The sequence below is a fragment of the Myodes glareolus genome, chromosome 9 (genome assembly GCF_982192425.1).
Source record: "Myodes glareolus chromosome 9, mMyoGla1.1, whole genome shotgun sequence".
NCBI lineage: Eukaryota > Metazoa > Chordata > Mammalia > Rodentia > Cricetidae > Myodes > Myodes glareolus.
This window is the reverse complement of record NC_142034.1, coordinates 12,148,220-12,168,147: the sequence shown is the minus strand read 5'-3', so window position 1 is coordinate 12,168,147 and position 19,928 is coordinate 12,148,220. Positions and strand designations below refer to the sequence as shown.

General features: G+C 43.4%; 1 protein-coding gene across 4 annotated transcripts in view; it reads left to right on the top strand.

Annotated features, from left to right (window-relative positions):
• Map2k6 (mitogen-activated protein kinase kinase 6) overlaps positions 1-19,928 on the top strand; it is a 141,950-nt gene that overhangs the window by 91,806 nt on the left and 30,216 nt on the right. For all 4 annotated transcript variants that reach the window (XR_015738727.1, XM_087909835.1, XM_048446116.3 and 1 more), the window contains exons 2-7: positions 3,221-3,287; positions 12,801-12,849; positions 13,350-13,463; positions 15,769-15,888; positions 16,122-16,238; positions 17,282-17,333. Coding sequence is in view for 3 of the 4 variants with exons in the window: in XM_048446116.3 (XP_048302073.1) it covers positions 3,221-3,287; positions 12,801-12,849; positions 13,350-13,463; positions 15,769-15,888; positions 16,122-16,238; positions 17,282-17,333 (519 nt within the window). In the remaining variant the exon portion in view is untranslated. The remainder of the gene's footprint in view (positions 1-3,220; positions 3,288-12,800; positions 12,850-13,349; positions 13,464-15,768; positions 15,889-16,121; positions 16,239-17,281; positions 17,334-19,928) is intronic.

Genomic DNA, 19,928 nt, shown 5'->3' with positions numbered 1-19,928 from the left:
AATGAGCAATACCACCCCTGGGTGTCTGAATGGGCCAGCTAACCTTCTGCCTCCCCAAGCGAGCTGCTTCCATTGCCCCAGGAACAATGAACTCACCAAGGCTTTTCTGCCACACAAGAGCTGGAGGTGGAGTCGGCTCTGTTTGCCTCCCGCTGAAGTGTGCCGGCTTTGGAGCTCAGGAAGGGATGAGTTCTGTTGGGGCTGCTTCTGGAGCCCCTGTGTCTGCAGCTTTAAAAACCTCCTGGGAGATGCTGAAGCTTCTGGAGGTGGAGAAGTAAGTCCAGGAAGGTCGTGGATGTGTGTATGGTCCTCGCGTTACTTGATTTACATCCTCAAGGAAAGGGGACATTTTTTCCTAAGTGACATTTGTCTGGGTTCTGCATCTCCTGAGGTTTATTCTTGCTGTCCTGGAGTTGAATGTTTTGAAATTTTATACTTGTGCAAACGTTGAACACCGTGAAAATCTCTAACATGTTGATAGCCAGGGGTCAGATCTGGAGAGGAGAGGCTAGTAATTTTAGTCAGAGGCCGCCAATCACCAATGCTGGGGCAGAGTGATGTGATGTGGGGTGGGGTGACTGGATGTGCAAGGAAGATGGGGGAGAGCCAAGGGAAGGCTGGATTATTGTCTTGGCCATTTATTCTGCTTGTTCCTGTCCGCAGAAGTCTCTCTCCACCCTTTCTCTTCCTCCATCCTTTGCTTTGCTGTCTTTGGATAGATGTTTTGCTAATTTATTGTGTTAGGGTGGTATAACTAGTTTCTGCTAAGAATCCCTCCAGATGCACTGTGCTTTTTTAAATGGAGATTTTTTTTTTCCTCTAAAAACAGTGATCTGGCTTCACGCCTGCCAGATAGGAACTGGGTTAGGAATGAGGAAGGGTAGCTTCAACCAGAGGTTTGATGGAATGATCTCTGGGAGCCCTTAGCACAGGTAAACTATATTTTACTTTCCTTTGGTTTTATTTGAGAAAACGCTTAGATGCTATTTGTTGGACTTCCCCGCCCCACCTTGCGTGTAGTGCTAACCATTTGTCATGGTTTGAAGTGGAGCATCTTGTTCCTCCCTGGAGTGACTCTTTAAACAGCGTCTCCTGTCCTGTCTGTGTGGCTGAGATTCATGGAGGAGACTACTTCGAGTTAAACCATCCATCTATTCATCAGACTCAGCACCGGGCAGCACAGTGAAAACTCCTATCCATGGCCAATCCACTTTGCATTGAGCCATTAACTTCACAAATAAGTGGCCTCTGAGATTCAGGAGAAGGGAGGAGTAATGGTGTATGCTGATTCTTCTAGAAGGGGTAGCTGAAAACCTATTTACTGAAGATGTCTGCCGAAGGCTTTCTGTATTGGTTATTGACTACTATTGTCTCTGTAGTACTTGCTGAATTGTTCTAGATATTGAATTTCCAAAGAATAGATTAAAAAGCTCAATTATACATGATTTTAGGGTTCTGATAACATAGCCAGTTTTATTCATGGATTTCTTACTAATTTTTTGAAATGAGACATAGAAATATTTTCTCTGTATGATCATAATGAAAAGGTTCTTCGGTTAGCTCATATATTTTCATATTGTTTTTTTTTTCATATGCCTTGGCTGGTTTGATTCTTGCATTTGGTTCAGAGAAGTAAATATTAATGTTATCTCTGGATTTTGCAGCCAAAGAGACTGAGAGTCAAAAGCCAGGATAGGGGCTCGGGAGATGGCTCTGTGGGTTAAGAGCACTGTCTATTCTTGTGGAGGACCCAGGTTCTATTCCTAGCACCCACGGGGTGGCTCACAATAGTCATAACTGCAGTTTCAGGGGACACAGCGTGTTTTGTCCTCCTCAGACACTGCGTGCATGTTTTACACAGACACACATGCAGGCAAAACACCCATACACGTTAAAAAAAAAATCTTTTGGAAAGAAATGAGTCTGAAAGTCACTTGGTAAGAGAAATAACCTGACAGCTTTTAAAATCGCAACTCCATGTCTCCCATCCCATTCCCCGGCCATGTCTATACTCTTGACTTTATAGAATGGTGGGAAGAACTCCACATCCGGGTGTCAGGAAACCTCTACACAGATGCTAATGAGGCCATTGCTGACTCTGGTGTTGAACAGGTCACTAAGTTCTTTGGGGCATTTTTTTTGCGCATAGAGTACTTTGTTTTCTTATGTTGTTCCTTAGGGTCTACTAGGATCTCATCCAGAGCTTGTATTAGTTCAGATGTGCCCACGTGAAGTACAGAGAGGAGATGAGGAAAGAAGCGAGACTGTAGGTATTGTGTCCAGCTCGGCTTTGGGTCCTCCCACCAAGTGCAAAGACCTGGGATCATTGCATAAGTAGAATCTGATTCCTGAGCTGCCATGTTCCAGTCTGTTCTTTTTGACTCATTGGCAAAGGCGCTTGAGCCAAACTCTCCTGTAATTTTAGCCTAGGGATGAGCAGTGTCAGGCTACATTCCCATCTGGACCCCAAAGAAATGATAACCTGGCACGAGTCCATCTGTCATCGTAATCCTTGTCAGAGCATAGCAGCTGTATCGCTGCACACTTCGGGAACTAAGTCAGATGCTTTCTCTTCCGGTTTTCAGCCTCTTGTAGGTAGCCGAGGAATGAGTAAAGACAGAGGAGCAGAGAAGTGTTGTTGTTGTTGTTTTATTTTTTGTATCCATTTCCATCATCCGTTCTAACAACTGCTCAACTTAGAGAACTGTAGGATCAGGATGATTTGATTGGCGTTAAAACAGAAACAAGCGGACCGCAACCCCAATACCCCGCCGGTGTCATCGGCCATCATGATTACTGTATAAAAGAACAACCAAGGAAGCGAACGTGACAGTTTCTCAGTGGGGAGAGAGGATCTGCCTTCTTAGCCACAGGGCTGGCAATTCTTTTTCAGTGTCGAAGCCCTGGTCTTGTGCGGGATAGGCAAGTGCTTTGCCAGTGAGCCACAGTCCCAGCCAGAATTAACACTTTCACCTTGATATGTTCACTCCGGGTCTATGGCAATGCCATTTCCGATCTCAGCCTCACCTTTCATTTTAGAGGCCGTCTGACGCCCTGACCCCTGTCACTTACTGGTTGCTTCCCTTGCAAGTCGTAATCTGAACTGGGAGAGGCGAGCAGGTGTCTGTGATGACTTTTTCCATTTGCTGGGAAGTCTCAGTCCTTGCTCTTCTACAACAAAGCAGATACTGACTTGTTCCCCTTATGTCCTTCCCCATAGGCAAGAAGCGAAACCCGGGCCTTAAGATTCCAAAAGAAGCATTCGAACAACCTCAGACCAGTTCCACGTAAGTCATGAAGAGGAGGGTTCCATTCTGGATACTTGTGTTTTACATGCTTGCTCTGTGTGCGCGCGTGTTGGGGGCCGGGAGGACTCAGTGTTGGAATCGTGCATGAGGTCTTGACTTTGCTCGTGGTTGTTAGAAGGAACAGCCCTCGGAGAGGGGAGTCCTTTCCTTGCTCTTCTGAGATCTGAAACAACCAGCCTGTAAGTCTACATTGCTCTGTAGCTTTGAAGTCAGTTTCTCAAATTGCTGGCTGTGTGAGAGCTACATGCCACGTGGTAGTTGAGATCCTATATAAACTCAGCAAACTCCCCGGGTGTGGACTGTCTCAACTTCTTCCTGTAGATATCAACGAACAGACAGATAAGTCTATGTGTGTGTGGGGGAGCACTACTCTGAAAATGGAGTTGAAATGGGAGGATGGTATGTGATGCGTGCCTGCACTTTGACACTTAATCCTGTATTTTTAATCAGAATGCAAGGTGAGCTAAAGGGATGCTTCTGTATTAGCTGAAGCTTTGGCCCAAAGCCCTTAGTGAGCTCAAATCCTCTTGTATGTCTGTGAAGTTGGCTGGGTTGCTCCCCTCCCTTCCAGCTGGAGGGCCAAGAACCAGTCTGCTCACTAGGACTGGGGACTCCAAGACGAGAAACCACAGGAGAGGCCCTAGAGAGGCAGAGAAAGTACCGAGAGAGAACCCTGAGTCTTTAGGTCTTCAGTTCCCTAGGCCTCCTGGTAAAGGGAATTTTGTCTTCGCTGTGATGCATCCGACAGAAAGAGCAGCCCCTAGTGTTGGGATGTGCTCATGAAACAACCTATTGTCCGGGACAGGGGCCCCTGGAGTCCATGCAGCAGCAGGAAGAGACTCTCTAGGGTAGCCGAAAGACTGGAGTCAGTTGGAATGTTCTTTTCATGAAGATCTGTGGGAGGGAATTCTTCCTCTACCTACGTGAATGTTGGGCTTGGTGGAAGGGGATTTTTGTCTGCATAATCTGGGGTTCTCTCCAACTGTACATGTGAAAAACGTGTGATACTGATTGTTTTTCTTTTTCTTTTTCTTTCTCTCTTTCTTTTTCTTTTTCTTTCTTTCTTTTTCTTTAGAATTTCTCTCTGGTTTTTAGAGAGCTTACAGTAAAATAGGAAGTCTCCTCCTGCTGGTCTGTGCAGAACTGTATGGGAGACACTTTGACATAATTATCGTCATAGGGGATGGTGAAGAAATGTGCAGAGAAGTCCAGTGTGCCCTTTCCCCAGTTTGTGCACCTTCACTTAACTGCTTATACAACTGTAGAGTGTTCGCATAATCAAGGAATCCATACTGGAGTGGATCATATAACTTATTTGATTTCACTAGTCATACAGTATTCCCTGTGTGTGTGTGTGTGTGTGTGTGTGTGTGTGTGTGTGTGCACGTGCACGCACGCACACACACCTGCTTGTGGAAGTCAGAGGGAGTAAGTTCTATTCTCTTTGCACCATGTGGCTCACAGGTACTGAACCCAGGCCCCCAGGCTTGGCAGCAAAGAGCTTTCTCCACTGAGCCATCCCTCTGGCCCCATGATTGGCTTCTGAGTTATTTATGTATTGTATGCACAAGAACTTTCCCAGTTATCTCTTATGGAAATACTTCTTTTAACACGTAATTTGTCTTTTTCATTCCTTCTTTCATCAGGATTTTTTTTTAAAAAGCTAGCAGAACAATTTGATTTTGATGGAATACTATTTATTATTCTTCCTACAGATTCTGCTTCCACATTTAAGAACGCTTTTTTTTTTTTTTTTGCCTTAGGTCCTGAAGATTTTCAGTGTTCTTCTATAGAAATTTCAGCCTAAGAGACATTTGGAGTTAAGCTTTTGTAGCATATGATCCACTAGGGTTCCCGTTGTAGTTCAGTTTGCTGCTGACTGTCTCTCCGCCATGGAGTTGCCTTTTCCCTTTGTCTAGTGCTAGTTGTGCTTGGCCGCTTTGAACCGTGTCTGACTTACTGCTCTGTTCTATTGATTTATGGGTCTGCTCTTCCTCAAGGCTCTCACGGTCGTGATTACTGCCACGGGGAATGGACATGGCTTCTTCCACTTTGTTCTTTTTGAAAATCAATTTTATTATTTTTTTAGGCTCTCGTATAGGTATGCACATGTATTCCAAAGTTATGTTGGGCCTTGAAAGAGCCCATCCTTTTTTCTTGTTAGTTTTAGAATAAACTTGTTCTTGTTTGCAAAGATACTTTCTAATGTTTTATTAAGAGTTGAGTTTAACCTGGATGTCAACGGAGGGAGAAAAGATTTCTTTTGTTATGCCCAAGTTCCTGGTCCCCAAATGAATTCATGGAGCTGGATTTCTGATGCAAATTACATGAGGATTTTTAATTCATACTCAAGTTTGGACCAACACCTTTCCAGCACCCCAGCGTGGTGGTGCAAAAAGTGTGGCAGGGAGCCCTGGAAAGGTAGAACTTTTAAAAGGGAAATGCCGTAATCAGGGAGTTCATGTCCTGTTGTCTTGGGATTGGGTAAGGAGGGCATAGGTAGTTTCTCAAATCACTGGTTAGTTTTTGGGCATGAGAACCTAACAAAGAGCCATAAATTATTGACAAGGTGTCTTCAAGGACAGGATGCCTCCCAAGAACATCTGGACCTCGTTAAATCTTATGGCCCTGCTCCCTAGCTCCTTAATTGGCTATTTTTAGGGTATCTATTCAAATTTCTGCTATCGCAGCACATTTCTGGAGCTGAGATCGCCCACCCCACAGCTCATTATATGGCTTGAGATGAAGCCCCTTCTTTAAAATGGAATTTGCAAAGTCAGGACCTCACACTTTACATTGAGTCTGCTAGTGTAGGAGCATAATATATTTCTCTAGGTATATTTATTTCCTTCCTTCCTTCCTTCCTTCCTTCCTTCCTTCCTTCCTTCCTTCCTCCCTCCCTCCCTCCCTCCCTCCCTCCCTTCCTTCCTTCCTTCCTTCCTCCCCCTTTTCTCTCTTTCTTTTTCGGTTTTATGAAACAGTGTTTCTCTGTGTAACAGTCCTGACTGCTCTGGAACTTGCTCTGTGGACAGGTTGACTTGAACTCACAGAGATCAAGTGCTGGGATTAAAGGCATGCACCACCAGGCCCAGCAAGTTTATTGATTTCCTTAACAATTCTTGTTTCACTGCTCTTTTGGGTCTTAATTTTGTTGCTTTCTATCCTTATCCATTTTCCTGCAGGTACAGTCTTTGTTTTTGTTTGTTTACTTTGTTTTGACATAAGGTCTCACTTGCTATCCTGGCTGGCCTGGAACTTGCTGTGTAGACCAGGTTGACTTTGAATTTATGGAGATCCCACTGCCTCTGTCCCTTACTGCTATGAGTATTGGTGAGTAACAGACAATGCCCAGTTCCTAAACCCATATTCTTATAGTGAGTTGAGCATGTGATCCAGTGTTAAGGCACTTGCCTGGCACATGGGGCTTGACTTTAGCTATTAAAAAAAAAAAAGATGTATTTATCCTAAGCCAACCACTCAGATGCCTTACAATCCTTCCCTTTAAAATTTTATGATTTTCCCATTCCTAATATTTGCCAATTTCTGTTCTTCATGAATCTTGAAAGCATTTCTTGGTATAAACAAATGGTCTCGAACCCAAACAAGGACAGGAGAGGTTTCTAGACGGTCACTTCTTGGAATAGAGCATGCTTTTAGTGTATGGTTTTGCTCCACTGTGTAAACTCAAGAGCATTGTTTTGGTGAACTTCAGCATTGTTTTGCTCATGGAGTCTTGTGAACTCTGGGGCTTAAAATGTATCTTTAAAGATAGAGCTTCTGCCTTTTATAATTTTCAAGGCAATCTTTGCTATGGACAGGACACCTCTCCCATCCCTGCCATGCTCTAGTAGGTGCAGAGAACCTGGGACCGGGTGCCATTCCTTAGCTCAGCTATGTGGATTCGTCATGTACTCATTCTTGTGTCATTGGCGCCGGCATGTCTTTGCTTCAGGTTTCTGAGTTGTCCCCTCCCTTGACTGGTAGTAACTAGTTCCAAATCAACTCTATGATAATAATTATCAGTTCATTTAACCTTGCTTGACAAGACACTTGTTGTGTGTGATGGGGAGCTGTTCTTATTCCCTTGAGAAGTGAAACAGTAGAACCATTCAAGTGTTAGGTGTTGTGTGCAAAATCCTTCAGCTAGCTTCATGGTTAAGTGTCTGTCTGGACTCCAAACTTCTCCAGTTGAATACCTTAATTTGGGCAGGATTTCTAGCTACACCAAGCTTTACCTTTTTTTTTTTTTAGAAGATTAGGCCTGAATGGTGTGATCACTATTAAGTTTACATGTCCTTGTCTCTTGGTCTGCTATAATAGTTGCCTGGTGAAAGGTAGCTTCAAGTTGTCTAGTTTTGTGGCATAACTTCTTAGCATACAAGCTGGCTTATAAACCTAGTGATATTGGAGGCTCAGTTGTCTTAGCAATATGTAAGATCAGACCCAACAGTTCTTGGTTAGTAAGCTTGTTGTTAGCAAGTTCTCTTTAGTGAGAAGTCATTATGTTATAGCTCTGGGTTCCAATATCATTTTGCTGTTGTTGTTGTTTTGTTTTTTGAGACAAGGTTTCTCTGTGTAACTGTCTTGGAACTAGCTCTTGTAGACCAGGCTGGCCTCAAACTCATAGAGATCCACCTACCTCTGCCTCCCAAGTGCTGGGATTAAAGGTGTGAGCCACCACAACCTGGCTCCATTTTCTTATTGAATAATCTTAAATCATTTTATGTCTTTTGATGTCAATTATTCCCACTGAAGTGGAGACATAGCAGCCATGAATATCATAAAAGTTAAAGAAGCTGTTTTATATAGATGACCCAGTAATGTCTCTGACTCAGGTGAGTGCGTACTAAGATAAACAAATAATAAATGTAATATTAATCAATGAGCTGATCACTTACAAAGCAGGTGGGTATTTAATAACATAAATAATGCGTGTGATAGTAAGCAGTGAGCCGATTACTTGCATAGCAGGTGAGTGTTTAATAAAATTAACGAATAATTCATGTACTAGTAACCAATGAGCTGTTTCCTTGCATAGAGTTGTAGATAAATAAATAATTATCAAACTAGGTTATCACTGGTGTACATATGAAATACATGTCTTTGGCGTCCTTTGGAATACCTTTGGTCTTCCAGGGAAAAGATTTTGTACTAAGTTTGGTTCTTTCCCCCAGAGGAATAAGATATTGAATAATTGACAAGAATATCCACCCACGGCTTTTAGCCTCCTGTGGAGGTTCACCCCCTCAGGCAAACTTATGTGTCCAACCCTGAACAGAGGGAGCACAGTGTCAGCTAATCCAGCCTGAGCTGTCGGTCTTGGCCCTATCCTTTGATGCTTTTGGCAGACTTGATGAACCCAGAGGCCCGGGGCTTGGGTGGATTAGTCATTTTCATTAGAGGCCTGAGTATCGGGAACCCGTTCCTTGCTTCAGCCTTATTTGCACAGGAATCACGGCTTGGGTAAAGCATTTTATCCAACTTTCTTATTTCCGTCTTCCCTTCCTTCTCAGGTCAAAGTTGAGGATCAGGTGACATGAGTTTTAGACTCAGTATACTTGACAATTATGTATCTCCATAAAATCACCAAACATCTGGTTTTCGTTTTTCATATGTGGAAATATGGCACCATGTCCTCTTAGGCTGAGGTTAAAAGTGAGCAGAGTATGGAGTCAGGGGCAGCAAACATTTGGGAAAGCTGGAGAGTAACTATTTGGGGCTACATCAGGCCACGATGGCATCAGTTGTATGCCCTTTGTTGGGTGTTTTTTATAGAATACTGTAGAATTATTAAACTTCTGAAAGTCTTCCATAACTGGGTCATAAGCTGCAGTTTGCCAAGCCGTGGTTTAGAATAGAAGGTATTAGATCTGGAAGAAGTTCTGTTTAATGACTTCATTGATTGGCACGAAAATGGAGGGAACCACAAACAATCATTCTTTTTCCTCAGTAGTTTTACCAAGGAAGGGTGTTAAATAGTTGCAAAAGATCTTATTATTCGTCATGCATTTTAAGCTGCATTTGTCTTTCTTGGAGAGGGCTGTGACAGTTTGAACAAACAAATTGTAATAGCTGAAGAAATGCCAGCTTTGACTGTTCTCAGAATGAGAAATTAGGGGCCGGAGAGATGATCCAGAAGTTGTCAGTGCTTTACTTCTCTCGCCAAGGACCTGAGTTCAGCTCCCAGTACACATGTTGGGTGACTCACAGCCACCTGTAATTCTGGTTCCAGGGGATCTGACACCCTCTTCTGGCCTCCGCAGGCGCCTGCAATCATGTGTACATACCCACGCATACACATAATTAAAAATATACAAATAAATCATAAAACAATGAGAAATGAGTTCTTAGAAACTTGATGCTTCCGAAAGGATTCTCTGACGAGAAATTGCCTGCTCAGAAGCACTACACGTACATGTATGTGACATGCACACAAATCTTTGGTTTTGTTCTCTCTCTCCCTCCCAGTCTCATGTTTAAAGTTAGCCTAGAAAAGCTTTCAGTGTTCTGCCAACACGAAACGATTTGTGAAGTAAGGAGGGGCTTGCCATGAAAATCTTAGATGGCATTCAAAGCTGTGTTTGTAGTCCTCCTTTGTCTTCGTTATTTTATACGTTTGTTTGGTTTCAGCAGAAGCGATAAATAGCGTACTACAGAGGAGTCGGGAAAAACGAGCTGCCAGCAAGGGTTCTAATTTTCTTTCTGCTCCTCTGTGATAAGATACTCTGACCAAAGCAACTCCGAGGAGGAAAGGATTGGCTTGGTTCACACTTCCAGGTTGTGGTTCATCACTGAGGGAAGTCAGGGCAGGAAGTGAACCAGGATTTATTTGACTTGTGTTTCCAGGTCATGGTCCATCACTGAGAGAAGTCAGGGCAGGAAGTGAACCAGAAGCATGAAAGGAGAAATCATAGAGGAAAGCTGCTCTCTGGCTCACTCTTTCGCTCAGTCACAGGTTAATGCTTATCTAGTTTCGTTATATAACCCAAGTCCACGCGTCTAGGAAGGGCACCACCCACGGTGAGTTGGGTCCGCCTACATCATTAATAATCAAGACAGTTTTCCCACAGGCTTGCCTACAGGTCAATCTGATCTAAGCAATCCCTAAATTAAGGCTTTTCTCTCAGAGGATTGTGGACTTGTCAAGTTGACAGTTAGCTCTAACTAGGGTGGCAAGTGATTCTTAATCTCTTTCTTCCTTTCATCTTCTCTTCTTCCCTCCTTCCCTCTGTTTCTCTTGATTTATTCTGCAGGCAGTTCTGGTGTGACTGAGCATCCAAAGACACTTGAGTTGCTAGGTAGTTTTCTTTGTAAGGGTAGTGCCTTTGTCCTGTCTGCACCTTCTGTTTGTTCTGTGTGTTTAATCGTCTTAACCACATGTGCCTCAGCATCTCTTACTCTTGGTGCATTTATTTCAAGAAAGAACCTTTCTCAGTTACTGGTTAGTTGCACACCTTTCTCTTCAGCTGATTTCTACCAATCCAGAGCACAGATAACAAAAACTAATGCCCAGGAAGAGACAATGGAAACACGAAGTCAGCAAACCTCTGGGTCCTGAGACAATCCCAGAATAGAATGTTCCCTATGCACAGAAGAAATGCCGCCTGACTTGGCCTGGTAGAACCGAAAGTATGCCTAGATGGAAGTCAGGGGACCTGAGTTCTTTGTGATTGAGAACAAGTCACTTTGCCTCCCTTGAACTTTTGTTCACCTACTGAAGCAGAGAGGGGATCATATAATATTTGGGGGTTCTTAGATTCTATAAATTTTATGGGCTAACAGGACCATATTCCACTTTAAAAAAAACAATTATAGAAACAAATAGTAAAAATTATCAAATAATTTGTCACTCTTGAGTGAAAGGGTTTCTTGCCTATCCCTGTAGCATTATTGCCTGTATCAAGGCTTCTTAGACTTTCTCCACTCATGACCCATTTTTATTCAACAATTTCTAAATCTAATCTCAGGTATATAGGTATTGAAGGGGAATACATATCAGACATCTACTGATAATAAATCATTTTATTTTAAGACAATTCTTTCACATATGTAGAATTTAACCATTGATTAATGATTTAAAGCAAAATTGTATACTAATGAGACAGTTGTGCTTGCGTATTTTTAACATACACAATTTAATCAGGACTGAATATTTACAACTGCAATATGTAGGGTGTCTCCGATGTTTCTCAGAGTTGGTTAGTATTTTTATCCTAACAATCAATACTGAAAATGCTATAACCATGCTATAACCAAGTCTTACAAAACAACAGGACTATATTTAGGGCCACTTTAGAAAATTTTGGAAATTCTTCCCTCATCTAAAACCAAAATCCATTTAACTGCTGTTTTATGAAAGTCAAGCCAGCACTCAAACAGCAGCTTTCAAAATTCAGCCTTTCAATGCAGTTCACACCACCTGAATACCTAAACACTAAGCAGGCATGGTAGGAGAGCGGTGAAGCCTTGTTTCCCATCGTGAAGCCATTATGTTTCTATGAAAGCAGAAAGGTTTGTATGTCTAGTGCAAGCACGTCAACGTTAATAAGCAGTAGTCTCAGACTGGATCCAAGGTGCCTCACGCACCGTTTATTGGTGTTTCGTGGTATGTGGTGGCATGTGCCATACAAAGCGTGCATGCTGTGTGCTCAGAACCAAGGCTGTGGTGATGGCACCCCATGCAGCACAGGTGAATGCCACCAGAGACATCTCAACTTCATTATGGGTTTGTTTTTGAATTAGCTTTCAGTTGTTAGAAGATCTTTTCCTACTGCCAGATTTTCATAACCACTGCAGTTGCACAGCACATGGGCTCACCACCCGTGATTGGAAAACGTTGCTCTCTGTGATACACAGATGTATTGTATCTCCGACGTGTTGTATCTCTGATGTGTTGAATATTTAAAGTAGGATTTTACTTGGAGTATCTCAATTAACACTTAACCCTATACCACTGAGTATCTGTATTCATAGCCCCATGTTAAGGGTGAAGTAGATAATCAAAGAGATGATGCGAGTAAAATCCAAATGCATTTCATTTCAGGCCCCACACTCCTCCCCACCGGTCCTCCGTTCAGTTGGCTCCTCCCACCGTTCCTCTGTTCCCTTGACTCCTCCCACCATTCCCTGTTCCTTTGACCCCTCCCACTGTTCCTCTGTCCACTTGACTCCTCCCTCTGTTTCTCTATTCCTTTGACTTTTCCCACTGTTCCTGTTCCCTTGACTCCACCCATTGTTCCTCTGTTCCCTTGACTCTTCCCACTGTTCCTGTTCCCTTGACTCCTCCCACTGTTCTTCTGTCCGCTTGACTCCTCCCTCTGTTCCTCTGTTCCCTTGACTCCTCCCACTGTTCCTCTGTCTGCTTGACTCCTCCCACCGTTCCACTGTTCCCTTGACCGGTTTCCTTGGAGCAAATCCAACAGCTGCCATGTTTGGGAAGGACATGGTTGACCAACTATTTCATGCTGCTTCTTTTGTCCTTCTCTTACTTAGGCCACCTCGAGATTTAGACTCCAAGGCTTGCATTTCTATCGGAAACCAGGTGAGAACGGTCGCATGGTAGTGATCGACACTTTGTCCCTTTCAGCTGTACCAAAAAGGCTTTTGGGTTAAAAGGGAGCTGACAGGTGGAGCTTTTGTTATTTTTGAATCAGGAATTGCAATCAAGTGATTGTGATGCCCACAGAGGGCTTTAGAGGGGGATAGATGGCTCTCTCAGGAGCGTGTTTATCAAAGCCACACAGCTCTAGTTGCTAGTAGCCAGTCACAGATGAGAAGGAGCTTCAGTATAGCTTCGGAGGCACAGTTTGAAAGCCTAGTTGGGTGGAGTTTGGCCTGGTGTTGGGGGCCAGCGAGTTGTCTACCATCGAACCCTAACACATCTACCGGTACTCTCTGCTTTGAGTGGCATCTCGATATGTTAGAAAAGCGTGTGGCCCAGCTCTCATACCAATGCCCTAAGAAACCAGACTGAAGACATCATACTCAGTGCCCTGCTTAGTTTCCACTTACTTCTTTTGTGACGACTTTTGTTCCTTGCAGAACTTTGAGGTGAAGGCAGATGACTTGGAACCTATAGTGGAGCTGGGGCGAGGTGCGTACGGGGTGGTGGAGAAGATGCGACACGTGCCCAGCGGGCAGATCATGGCGGTGAAGGTAGTGTTGATGTTCCGGAAAATGGGTCATGTCTTCAGCGTATGCCCTTGCCCATCTCAGCTGTGAGCTGGCTCTTTTCACAGAAGCAAAATAGCCCACTGTAGAATGAAAAGAGGACTCTGTAGCAATCAGTATTTCCCTTGACCTTTGAGGAAGGTGCTCGGCCAGTCTGTGTCATATCTGCTTTCTGTTTATTTTCTAAGTTTTCCCTGTCCCCCACTTTTAATTTTTAAAGAATTTGTGTGAGTGTGTGTGTATGTGTCTGTGTGTGTCTGTGTACACATGGATGCAGATGCCGTTGGAAGCCAGAAGAGGATGTCAGGTCTCCAGGAGCTAGAATTATAGGTAGTTGTGAGCCACCTGATTTGAGTTCAAGAACGAAACTTTGGTCTTCCACAAGCACAGTATGTGCTCTTAACCACCAAGCCATCTCTCTAGTCCCTATTGCCATGTAACTTATGACACTTCAAATAATTAATAGTACCCTAAAAAAAACCTCATCTAATACCAACCCAAATTAAAAGTTCCTTTATTATCTCAAAGTATTATGTTGTTGTTGTTGTTTTTATACAATCAGATTCTAAACAAAACCCTCTTTAATTACATATTGTATTATTTTAAAAGAACATCCCTTGAAAGTCAAGAAGCAAAAACTGAGAAAACAAATTGTTTATATTTGTGAGAAAAGAAGGGTAAAACACATCGAGTGTTGATTTCTTAGATATTTGAGCTATGGGCAGTTTGGAATCAGCCTGTATGTCTTAAGTAGATCTGAGTACTCTAGAGGTGAGTTTAGAAAGTGGAAAGATGTATGTCCAAACGACAGAATTTTCTATTAGAGATACAATCATCTGTGACTTTTATTACCAATTTTGTCCTCGAATGAATTTCCTAAGGGTACCTATCTTAGTTAGGGTTTCTATTGCTGTGAAGAGACACCATGGCCACGGTAGCTCTGATAAATGGAACATTTAATTGGGTGGCTTACAATTCAGAGGTTTGGTCCATTATCATCATGGTGGGACATGGTGGTGTGCAGGCAGACATGGTGCTAGAGAGGTAACTGAGCGTTCTTTATCTTGTGTAGGAAACAGGAAGTAAACTACAACACTGGGTAGTATCTTGAGCATATATGAGACCTGAAAGCCTGCCTCCACAGTGACACACTTCAACAAGACCACACCTACTCCAACAAGGCCACACCCCCTAATAGTGCTTCTCCCTTTGGGAGCCATTTTCTTTCAAACCACCATAGTACCTAAGGTTGACTATAGCTATGGTGCTTTGACATTTTCCAGAAGTGGGAATTTTACCCTTTTTTGCTATTTTTTGGAAAGATTTATTTTTATGTGTATATATATATATATATATGTGTGTGTGTGTGTGTGTGTGTGTGTGTGTGTGTGTGTGTAGTAGGAGGCCGCCTGTTTGTTCCCAGCTAATCAGACCATGAATTAACCACACAGAAACTATATTATTTACAATACTGTTTGGCCAATAGCTTAACTGTACTTTTGCCTAACTCATATCTTAAATTAACCCATCTCCATTAATCTGTGTATCACCAAGAGACTATGGCTTACTGGGTAAAATTCTGGCATCTGTCTCTGGTGGGGCTACATGGCTTCTCTAAACTCTGCATTCCTTCTCCCAGCATTCAGTTTAGTTTTCCCCACCTAGCTCTATTCTTTTGCCCTAACACAGGCCAAGACAGTTCCTTTATTAATCAGTGGTTTTCACAGCATACATAAAGGAATTCCACATCGTATATGTGTGTGCCTGATAGTATGTATGTATACCATGTCTGTCCAGAAGAGAACACTAAATTCCCTGGAACTAGAGTTACAGACACTTGTGAGCTGCCGTGTGGGTTCTGGGAACCAAATCTGGCTCCTCTGTAAAAAACTGCTGAGCTGTCTCTCCAAACCCAGCTGATTTTCTTTTCCTAAAACCTTGGCATCTCAGCGAAGCAGAAAGTAATCAATGTTGTCACCTTTTGCATTGAGCTGACATAAACATTGATTGTGTTGGTACCTTTGAAGTGCTTCTCCACGGACTTGCCCCTCTCTGAAGTTCACCGTGTGTTTGCTTCTAAGCAGACTGATTGGGGAATCAAATGGCCAACCATCTTCATTGCTTTTCGTTTGTTCCAATAGCTAATGCTTAGGGATGCTGTGGGCCAGGTTTCTGCTAACACTGTAACATTTGATTCTGTTGTGAGGCTGGAGCTCTCGTGGGGTCCTGTCTTTTTAACTGACTCTTCCTCAGAGGAATAACCATACGTTTCCCATGTGCTCCCATTTAGCGGATCCGGGCCACAGTTAATAGCCAGGAGCAGAAACGGCTACTGATGGATCTGGACGTTTCCATGAGGACAGTGGACTGTCCCTTTACCGTCACCTTCTATGGTGCTCTCTTCCGGGAGGTAGGTGATCCTTCAGTTCAGTGTCCATGGAGACCAGCAACTTAAAGAGTCTCCGATCTCATCGGAGTCTCCCTGCTCTCTGCTGGACTGCCCTTTGGAAACAATCTTGTTTCGCTTTCTAAATGATTTTAAAATCTTGAGGAGAAACCCTTCAGAAAAACTGCGGGCTATTTTTTTCCCCTCTCCCCACCCCCCCTCCCCCATTGACAATTCCTGAACTTATTAATCTCCAGGGTGACGTCTGGATATGCATGGAGCTCATGGATACGTCACTAGATAAATTCTACAAACAAGTTATTGATAAAGGCCAGACAATTCCAGAGGATATCTTAGGGAAGATAGCAGTTTCTGTGAGTACATCATGAACCTTGCCTACTCGAGGGAATGGGAGACATTCCAGATTTGTATCTTTGCCTCATCCCTGCCCTCTAGCTGTTAGATCTGCTACTACAATAGATTCTGTTGGGTACAGAGTCAGTGGGAGGCTGGATCAGTGCTTTCTTCTCAGTCTCTGTGTAGTACGTGCAGCCGTGGACGTGGTTTGGTAAACCATGCCAAATGCCTCTATCTTAGTTTCATTTCTTTGTCTGTGATACACAAACAACAAACCCAAAACCCTGACAGAAGCAGCCTGCGGGAGCAAGGGTTTATTTAACTCCTGATTCCGAGTTCCAGGCCGCTGTGGCAGAGAAGGCAAGGCATCAGGAGGTTCAAGCAGTTAGCTGTATTACGTTCACAGTCCAGGGCAGAGAGCAATGAATCAGTGCATGAATTTTGTTTCTTATATTTCTATGGAATCTTCTACCCAAAGAGTGGCACCACCCACCGTGGGCGGGCTCTTCTCCCTTCAGTGAACACAATCGAGATAACCTTCCACAGACATGCCCACAGGTCCACTTGAGCTAGACAGTCTCTCATTAGACTCTCCTCCAAGGTAGTTAGAGATCATGTCAAGTCGACAATTAAACCTTACCCTCAGGGCCTCCAAGCCATGTGTAAGTCCTCTGTGACAACCATTCCATGCCTGTACTCATGTGCTGGTTTCACCTTTCTTGGTCAAGGGTTTGTTTTTTTTTTATGTTTTCTTAGCACTACGGTGTAAAAGAAGTAAGAAGACAAGGCAGCCTTCATGGCTACCAAGGTTCAGGAAGGTGGGGGGACATGATGCTTCAGAGAGAAGAAGGAGGCATCTCTGCTGTAAGATACAATCCTCCTTGGTGGGAGGAGCCCGATTGGGTGACTTACTGTTGTGTTCCTGATTAGGGGCCATTGCTCTTTGAGAAAAATCACTCCCTCAGCAACGTTAAGCAGGGGGAGTTGATAAAATCGAACACACAACATTCAGATCCTTTCCAGCGATGGGGTCAATAAATCCACTCTGCTTTTCTCGTAGATTGTAAAAGCCTTAGAACATCTACACAGTAAGCTCTCTGTCATCCATCGAGGTAAGCACGTGTCGAGCTTTCTTGGTGGTTCCTTGTCCTAAGTTCGTTTCTTTTGCCTGGGGTTTTCCTTTCCTCTCCCACTCGACCCTGTGTGTGTAGGGGTGGGGCTGAGCTGGGCGGGAGAACTAGACGGCTTTGTTGGGACGACAACAAATGGAAGCAGTTGTATTAATCTTCTGTTACTGTGGCGAAATTCTTGACACAAAGAAGAAAGGTTTAGTTTGAATCACAGAGGTGAGGATTCAGTCTGTAGTTAACTGACCTTGGGACTGTTTGACCAGAGGTGAGGCAGGAGTCAGTGCATGATGGTTGGACCATGTTGCTGAGGAAGCTCTTTTACCTTATGGCCAGGGATAAAAGGGAGACAGTGAGACCAGGATCCCATAATCTCCTTCAAGAGAAGTTCCCGGTGACCTGAAACATCCCTCCCAGCCCTACCCGTTAAGGGTTTCAGCATCTCCCATATGGCTCCCTTGAGGACTAAGCCTGCAGCACATGAGCTTTTGGAAGATATTTAAGATTCAGGCCTTGGCCTTGGGCGTTCTTTGTCTTGGCCGAGAATACAAAAACAAATGAATTTTGTATCACTCCTAAATTGAATAGAAATTCACTGAGGAGAGCTATAGACGCATCATTGAAAATGTGAAAGGACCCAAGGAGGGAAAAAATGCAGCTTATAATTTTGTGCATCCTGTAGCAGAGGTGGTTACAGAATCAAAGTCACAAAACGAATCAGAGCTGCATCTTAACCAGGTCCTCAGATGTGACTGTGCAGGTGTAAGGTGGGAATCTCCTGAACAAAGCAGAGCCTTTCCAGGCTGCAGGAAGTGGGGAAAAAATAACGCTGTCTCTATTTTTGCTTTCTCTTTCCCAGTTTTCTTCTTTTTCTGTTATCTTGTGTGTGTGTGTGTGTGTGTGTGTGTGTGTGTGTGTGTGGGCGTGCTCACCCATGCGTGCATGTAAACATCATAGAAGGATGCCAGGTTCTTGCTCTGTCCCATGCTGTCTTGTTTCTTTGAGGCAGGATCTCCCACTGAAGCAGCTAACCAAACCCTGTCTCCTCATTGAACGGGGTCACTGCTGTGCATGACCATGCCTAGCTCTTAATGTGGATTCCAGGGATTTGAACCGAGGTCCCTGCTGCTTGCACAGTGTGTGCTTTTAGGTGTTGAGCCATCTTCCCAACTGTCTGCTGTTTCTCCATCTAATGTAGTCACCCATCCTTTGCCATCCATTTGTCTCACAATTCTTGAAAGTTTTGTTTTTACTTAGTATATGTGTTCTTACGTATGTGTGTGTCTCTGTCACATTAGTGCAGAACCTACAGAGGCCAGAAGAGGGCACTGGATCCCCTGCTGCTGGAGTTACAGATTTTTGTGAACTACCTGATGTGGGTGCTGTGATCGGAACTTAGGTCCTCTAGAAGAGCAACAAGTTCTCTGACCACTGAGACAGCTTTTCAGTCTCTAAAGTCACTTTGAGTAGAGATGTTTTCATAACATGAGGAAGACCTAAGACTTAGCTAGGAAAATGTATTTTTTAAACAATTCTAGGGACCTAGAGAGATGGCTCAGTGCTTAAGAAAACTGACTGTTCTTACAGAGGACCCAGATTCAATTCGCAGAACCCACATGGTGGCTCACAACCATCTGTAACTCTAGTCCTAGGGGGATCCAACACTCTCTTGTCTCATCTGGGGACACTGCACTTACACATATATAGAGAGAGACTTACTTAAGAATAAATCAATTTAAAAAATTCCTTGTAGGAATTCTCAATAAAGAGATAGCTAAGAAATCTTCAACAAAACAGCCTGAAAATAGGAAAGTACCATATATAAAGTAATATAAGAAAAACAAGGCGCAGATTATTGTTGGAAGGTTCTAGTCGGGGACACCCTGCAGTTTGTAGATTAAGAGGCTTTCTGAGGACATTAGTAGCGGTACTGATGGGTACTGATGGGTACTAAGGACTGTGCATGGGGTAATTCTTAAAATCTGCGAGCTGGGCCATGATGTTAAATGACCTGCACAGTGTGCCTGCCATTCCTATGTTCACTGGAGAAACAGGAGGGTGGATTAGAAGAAGGAAGTGAGACTATCGAGCAACAAGCATTCAGATTATCTGTAAGCATGGAAGTTTGCACTTTCTTCAGAATATTGCAATATTCAATTTTTTTTGCTAGAATATATACAAAACTACGGAAGTAATAAAATTATATTTGGTATGTCCCAGTTTAAGAGAAAAATGATATTGAAAAATTTTTGTTTTGTTTTTTACTTTTTATTTTTTTATAAGACAGGGTTTCCTGCAGCCCAGGATGGTCTCAGACTTGCTATGTTGCTAAAGGATCCCCTCCCCATCCCTGTCCCCGTCTCTAAAGTACTGCGTTCACAGGCTTTCATTCTTCAGCCTTGTACTCTCACGCCGATTATTCAATAGAGCACTTTATTTTCTCTGTGTATATGCATATAATATATGTGCTGCATGTGTGTGTAAGGGTGGGTACTTTCATGCCACAGCTCACTTGATAGAGGTCAAAGGGCAACCTCTTCCAACAATATCTTGTTATTCACTGCCCTTCATCAAGCTGGC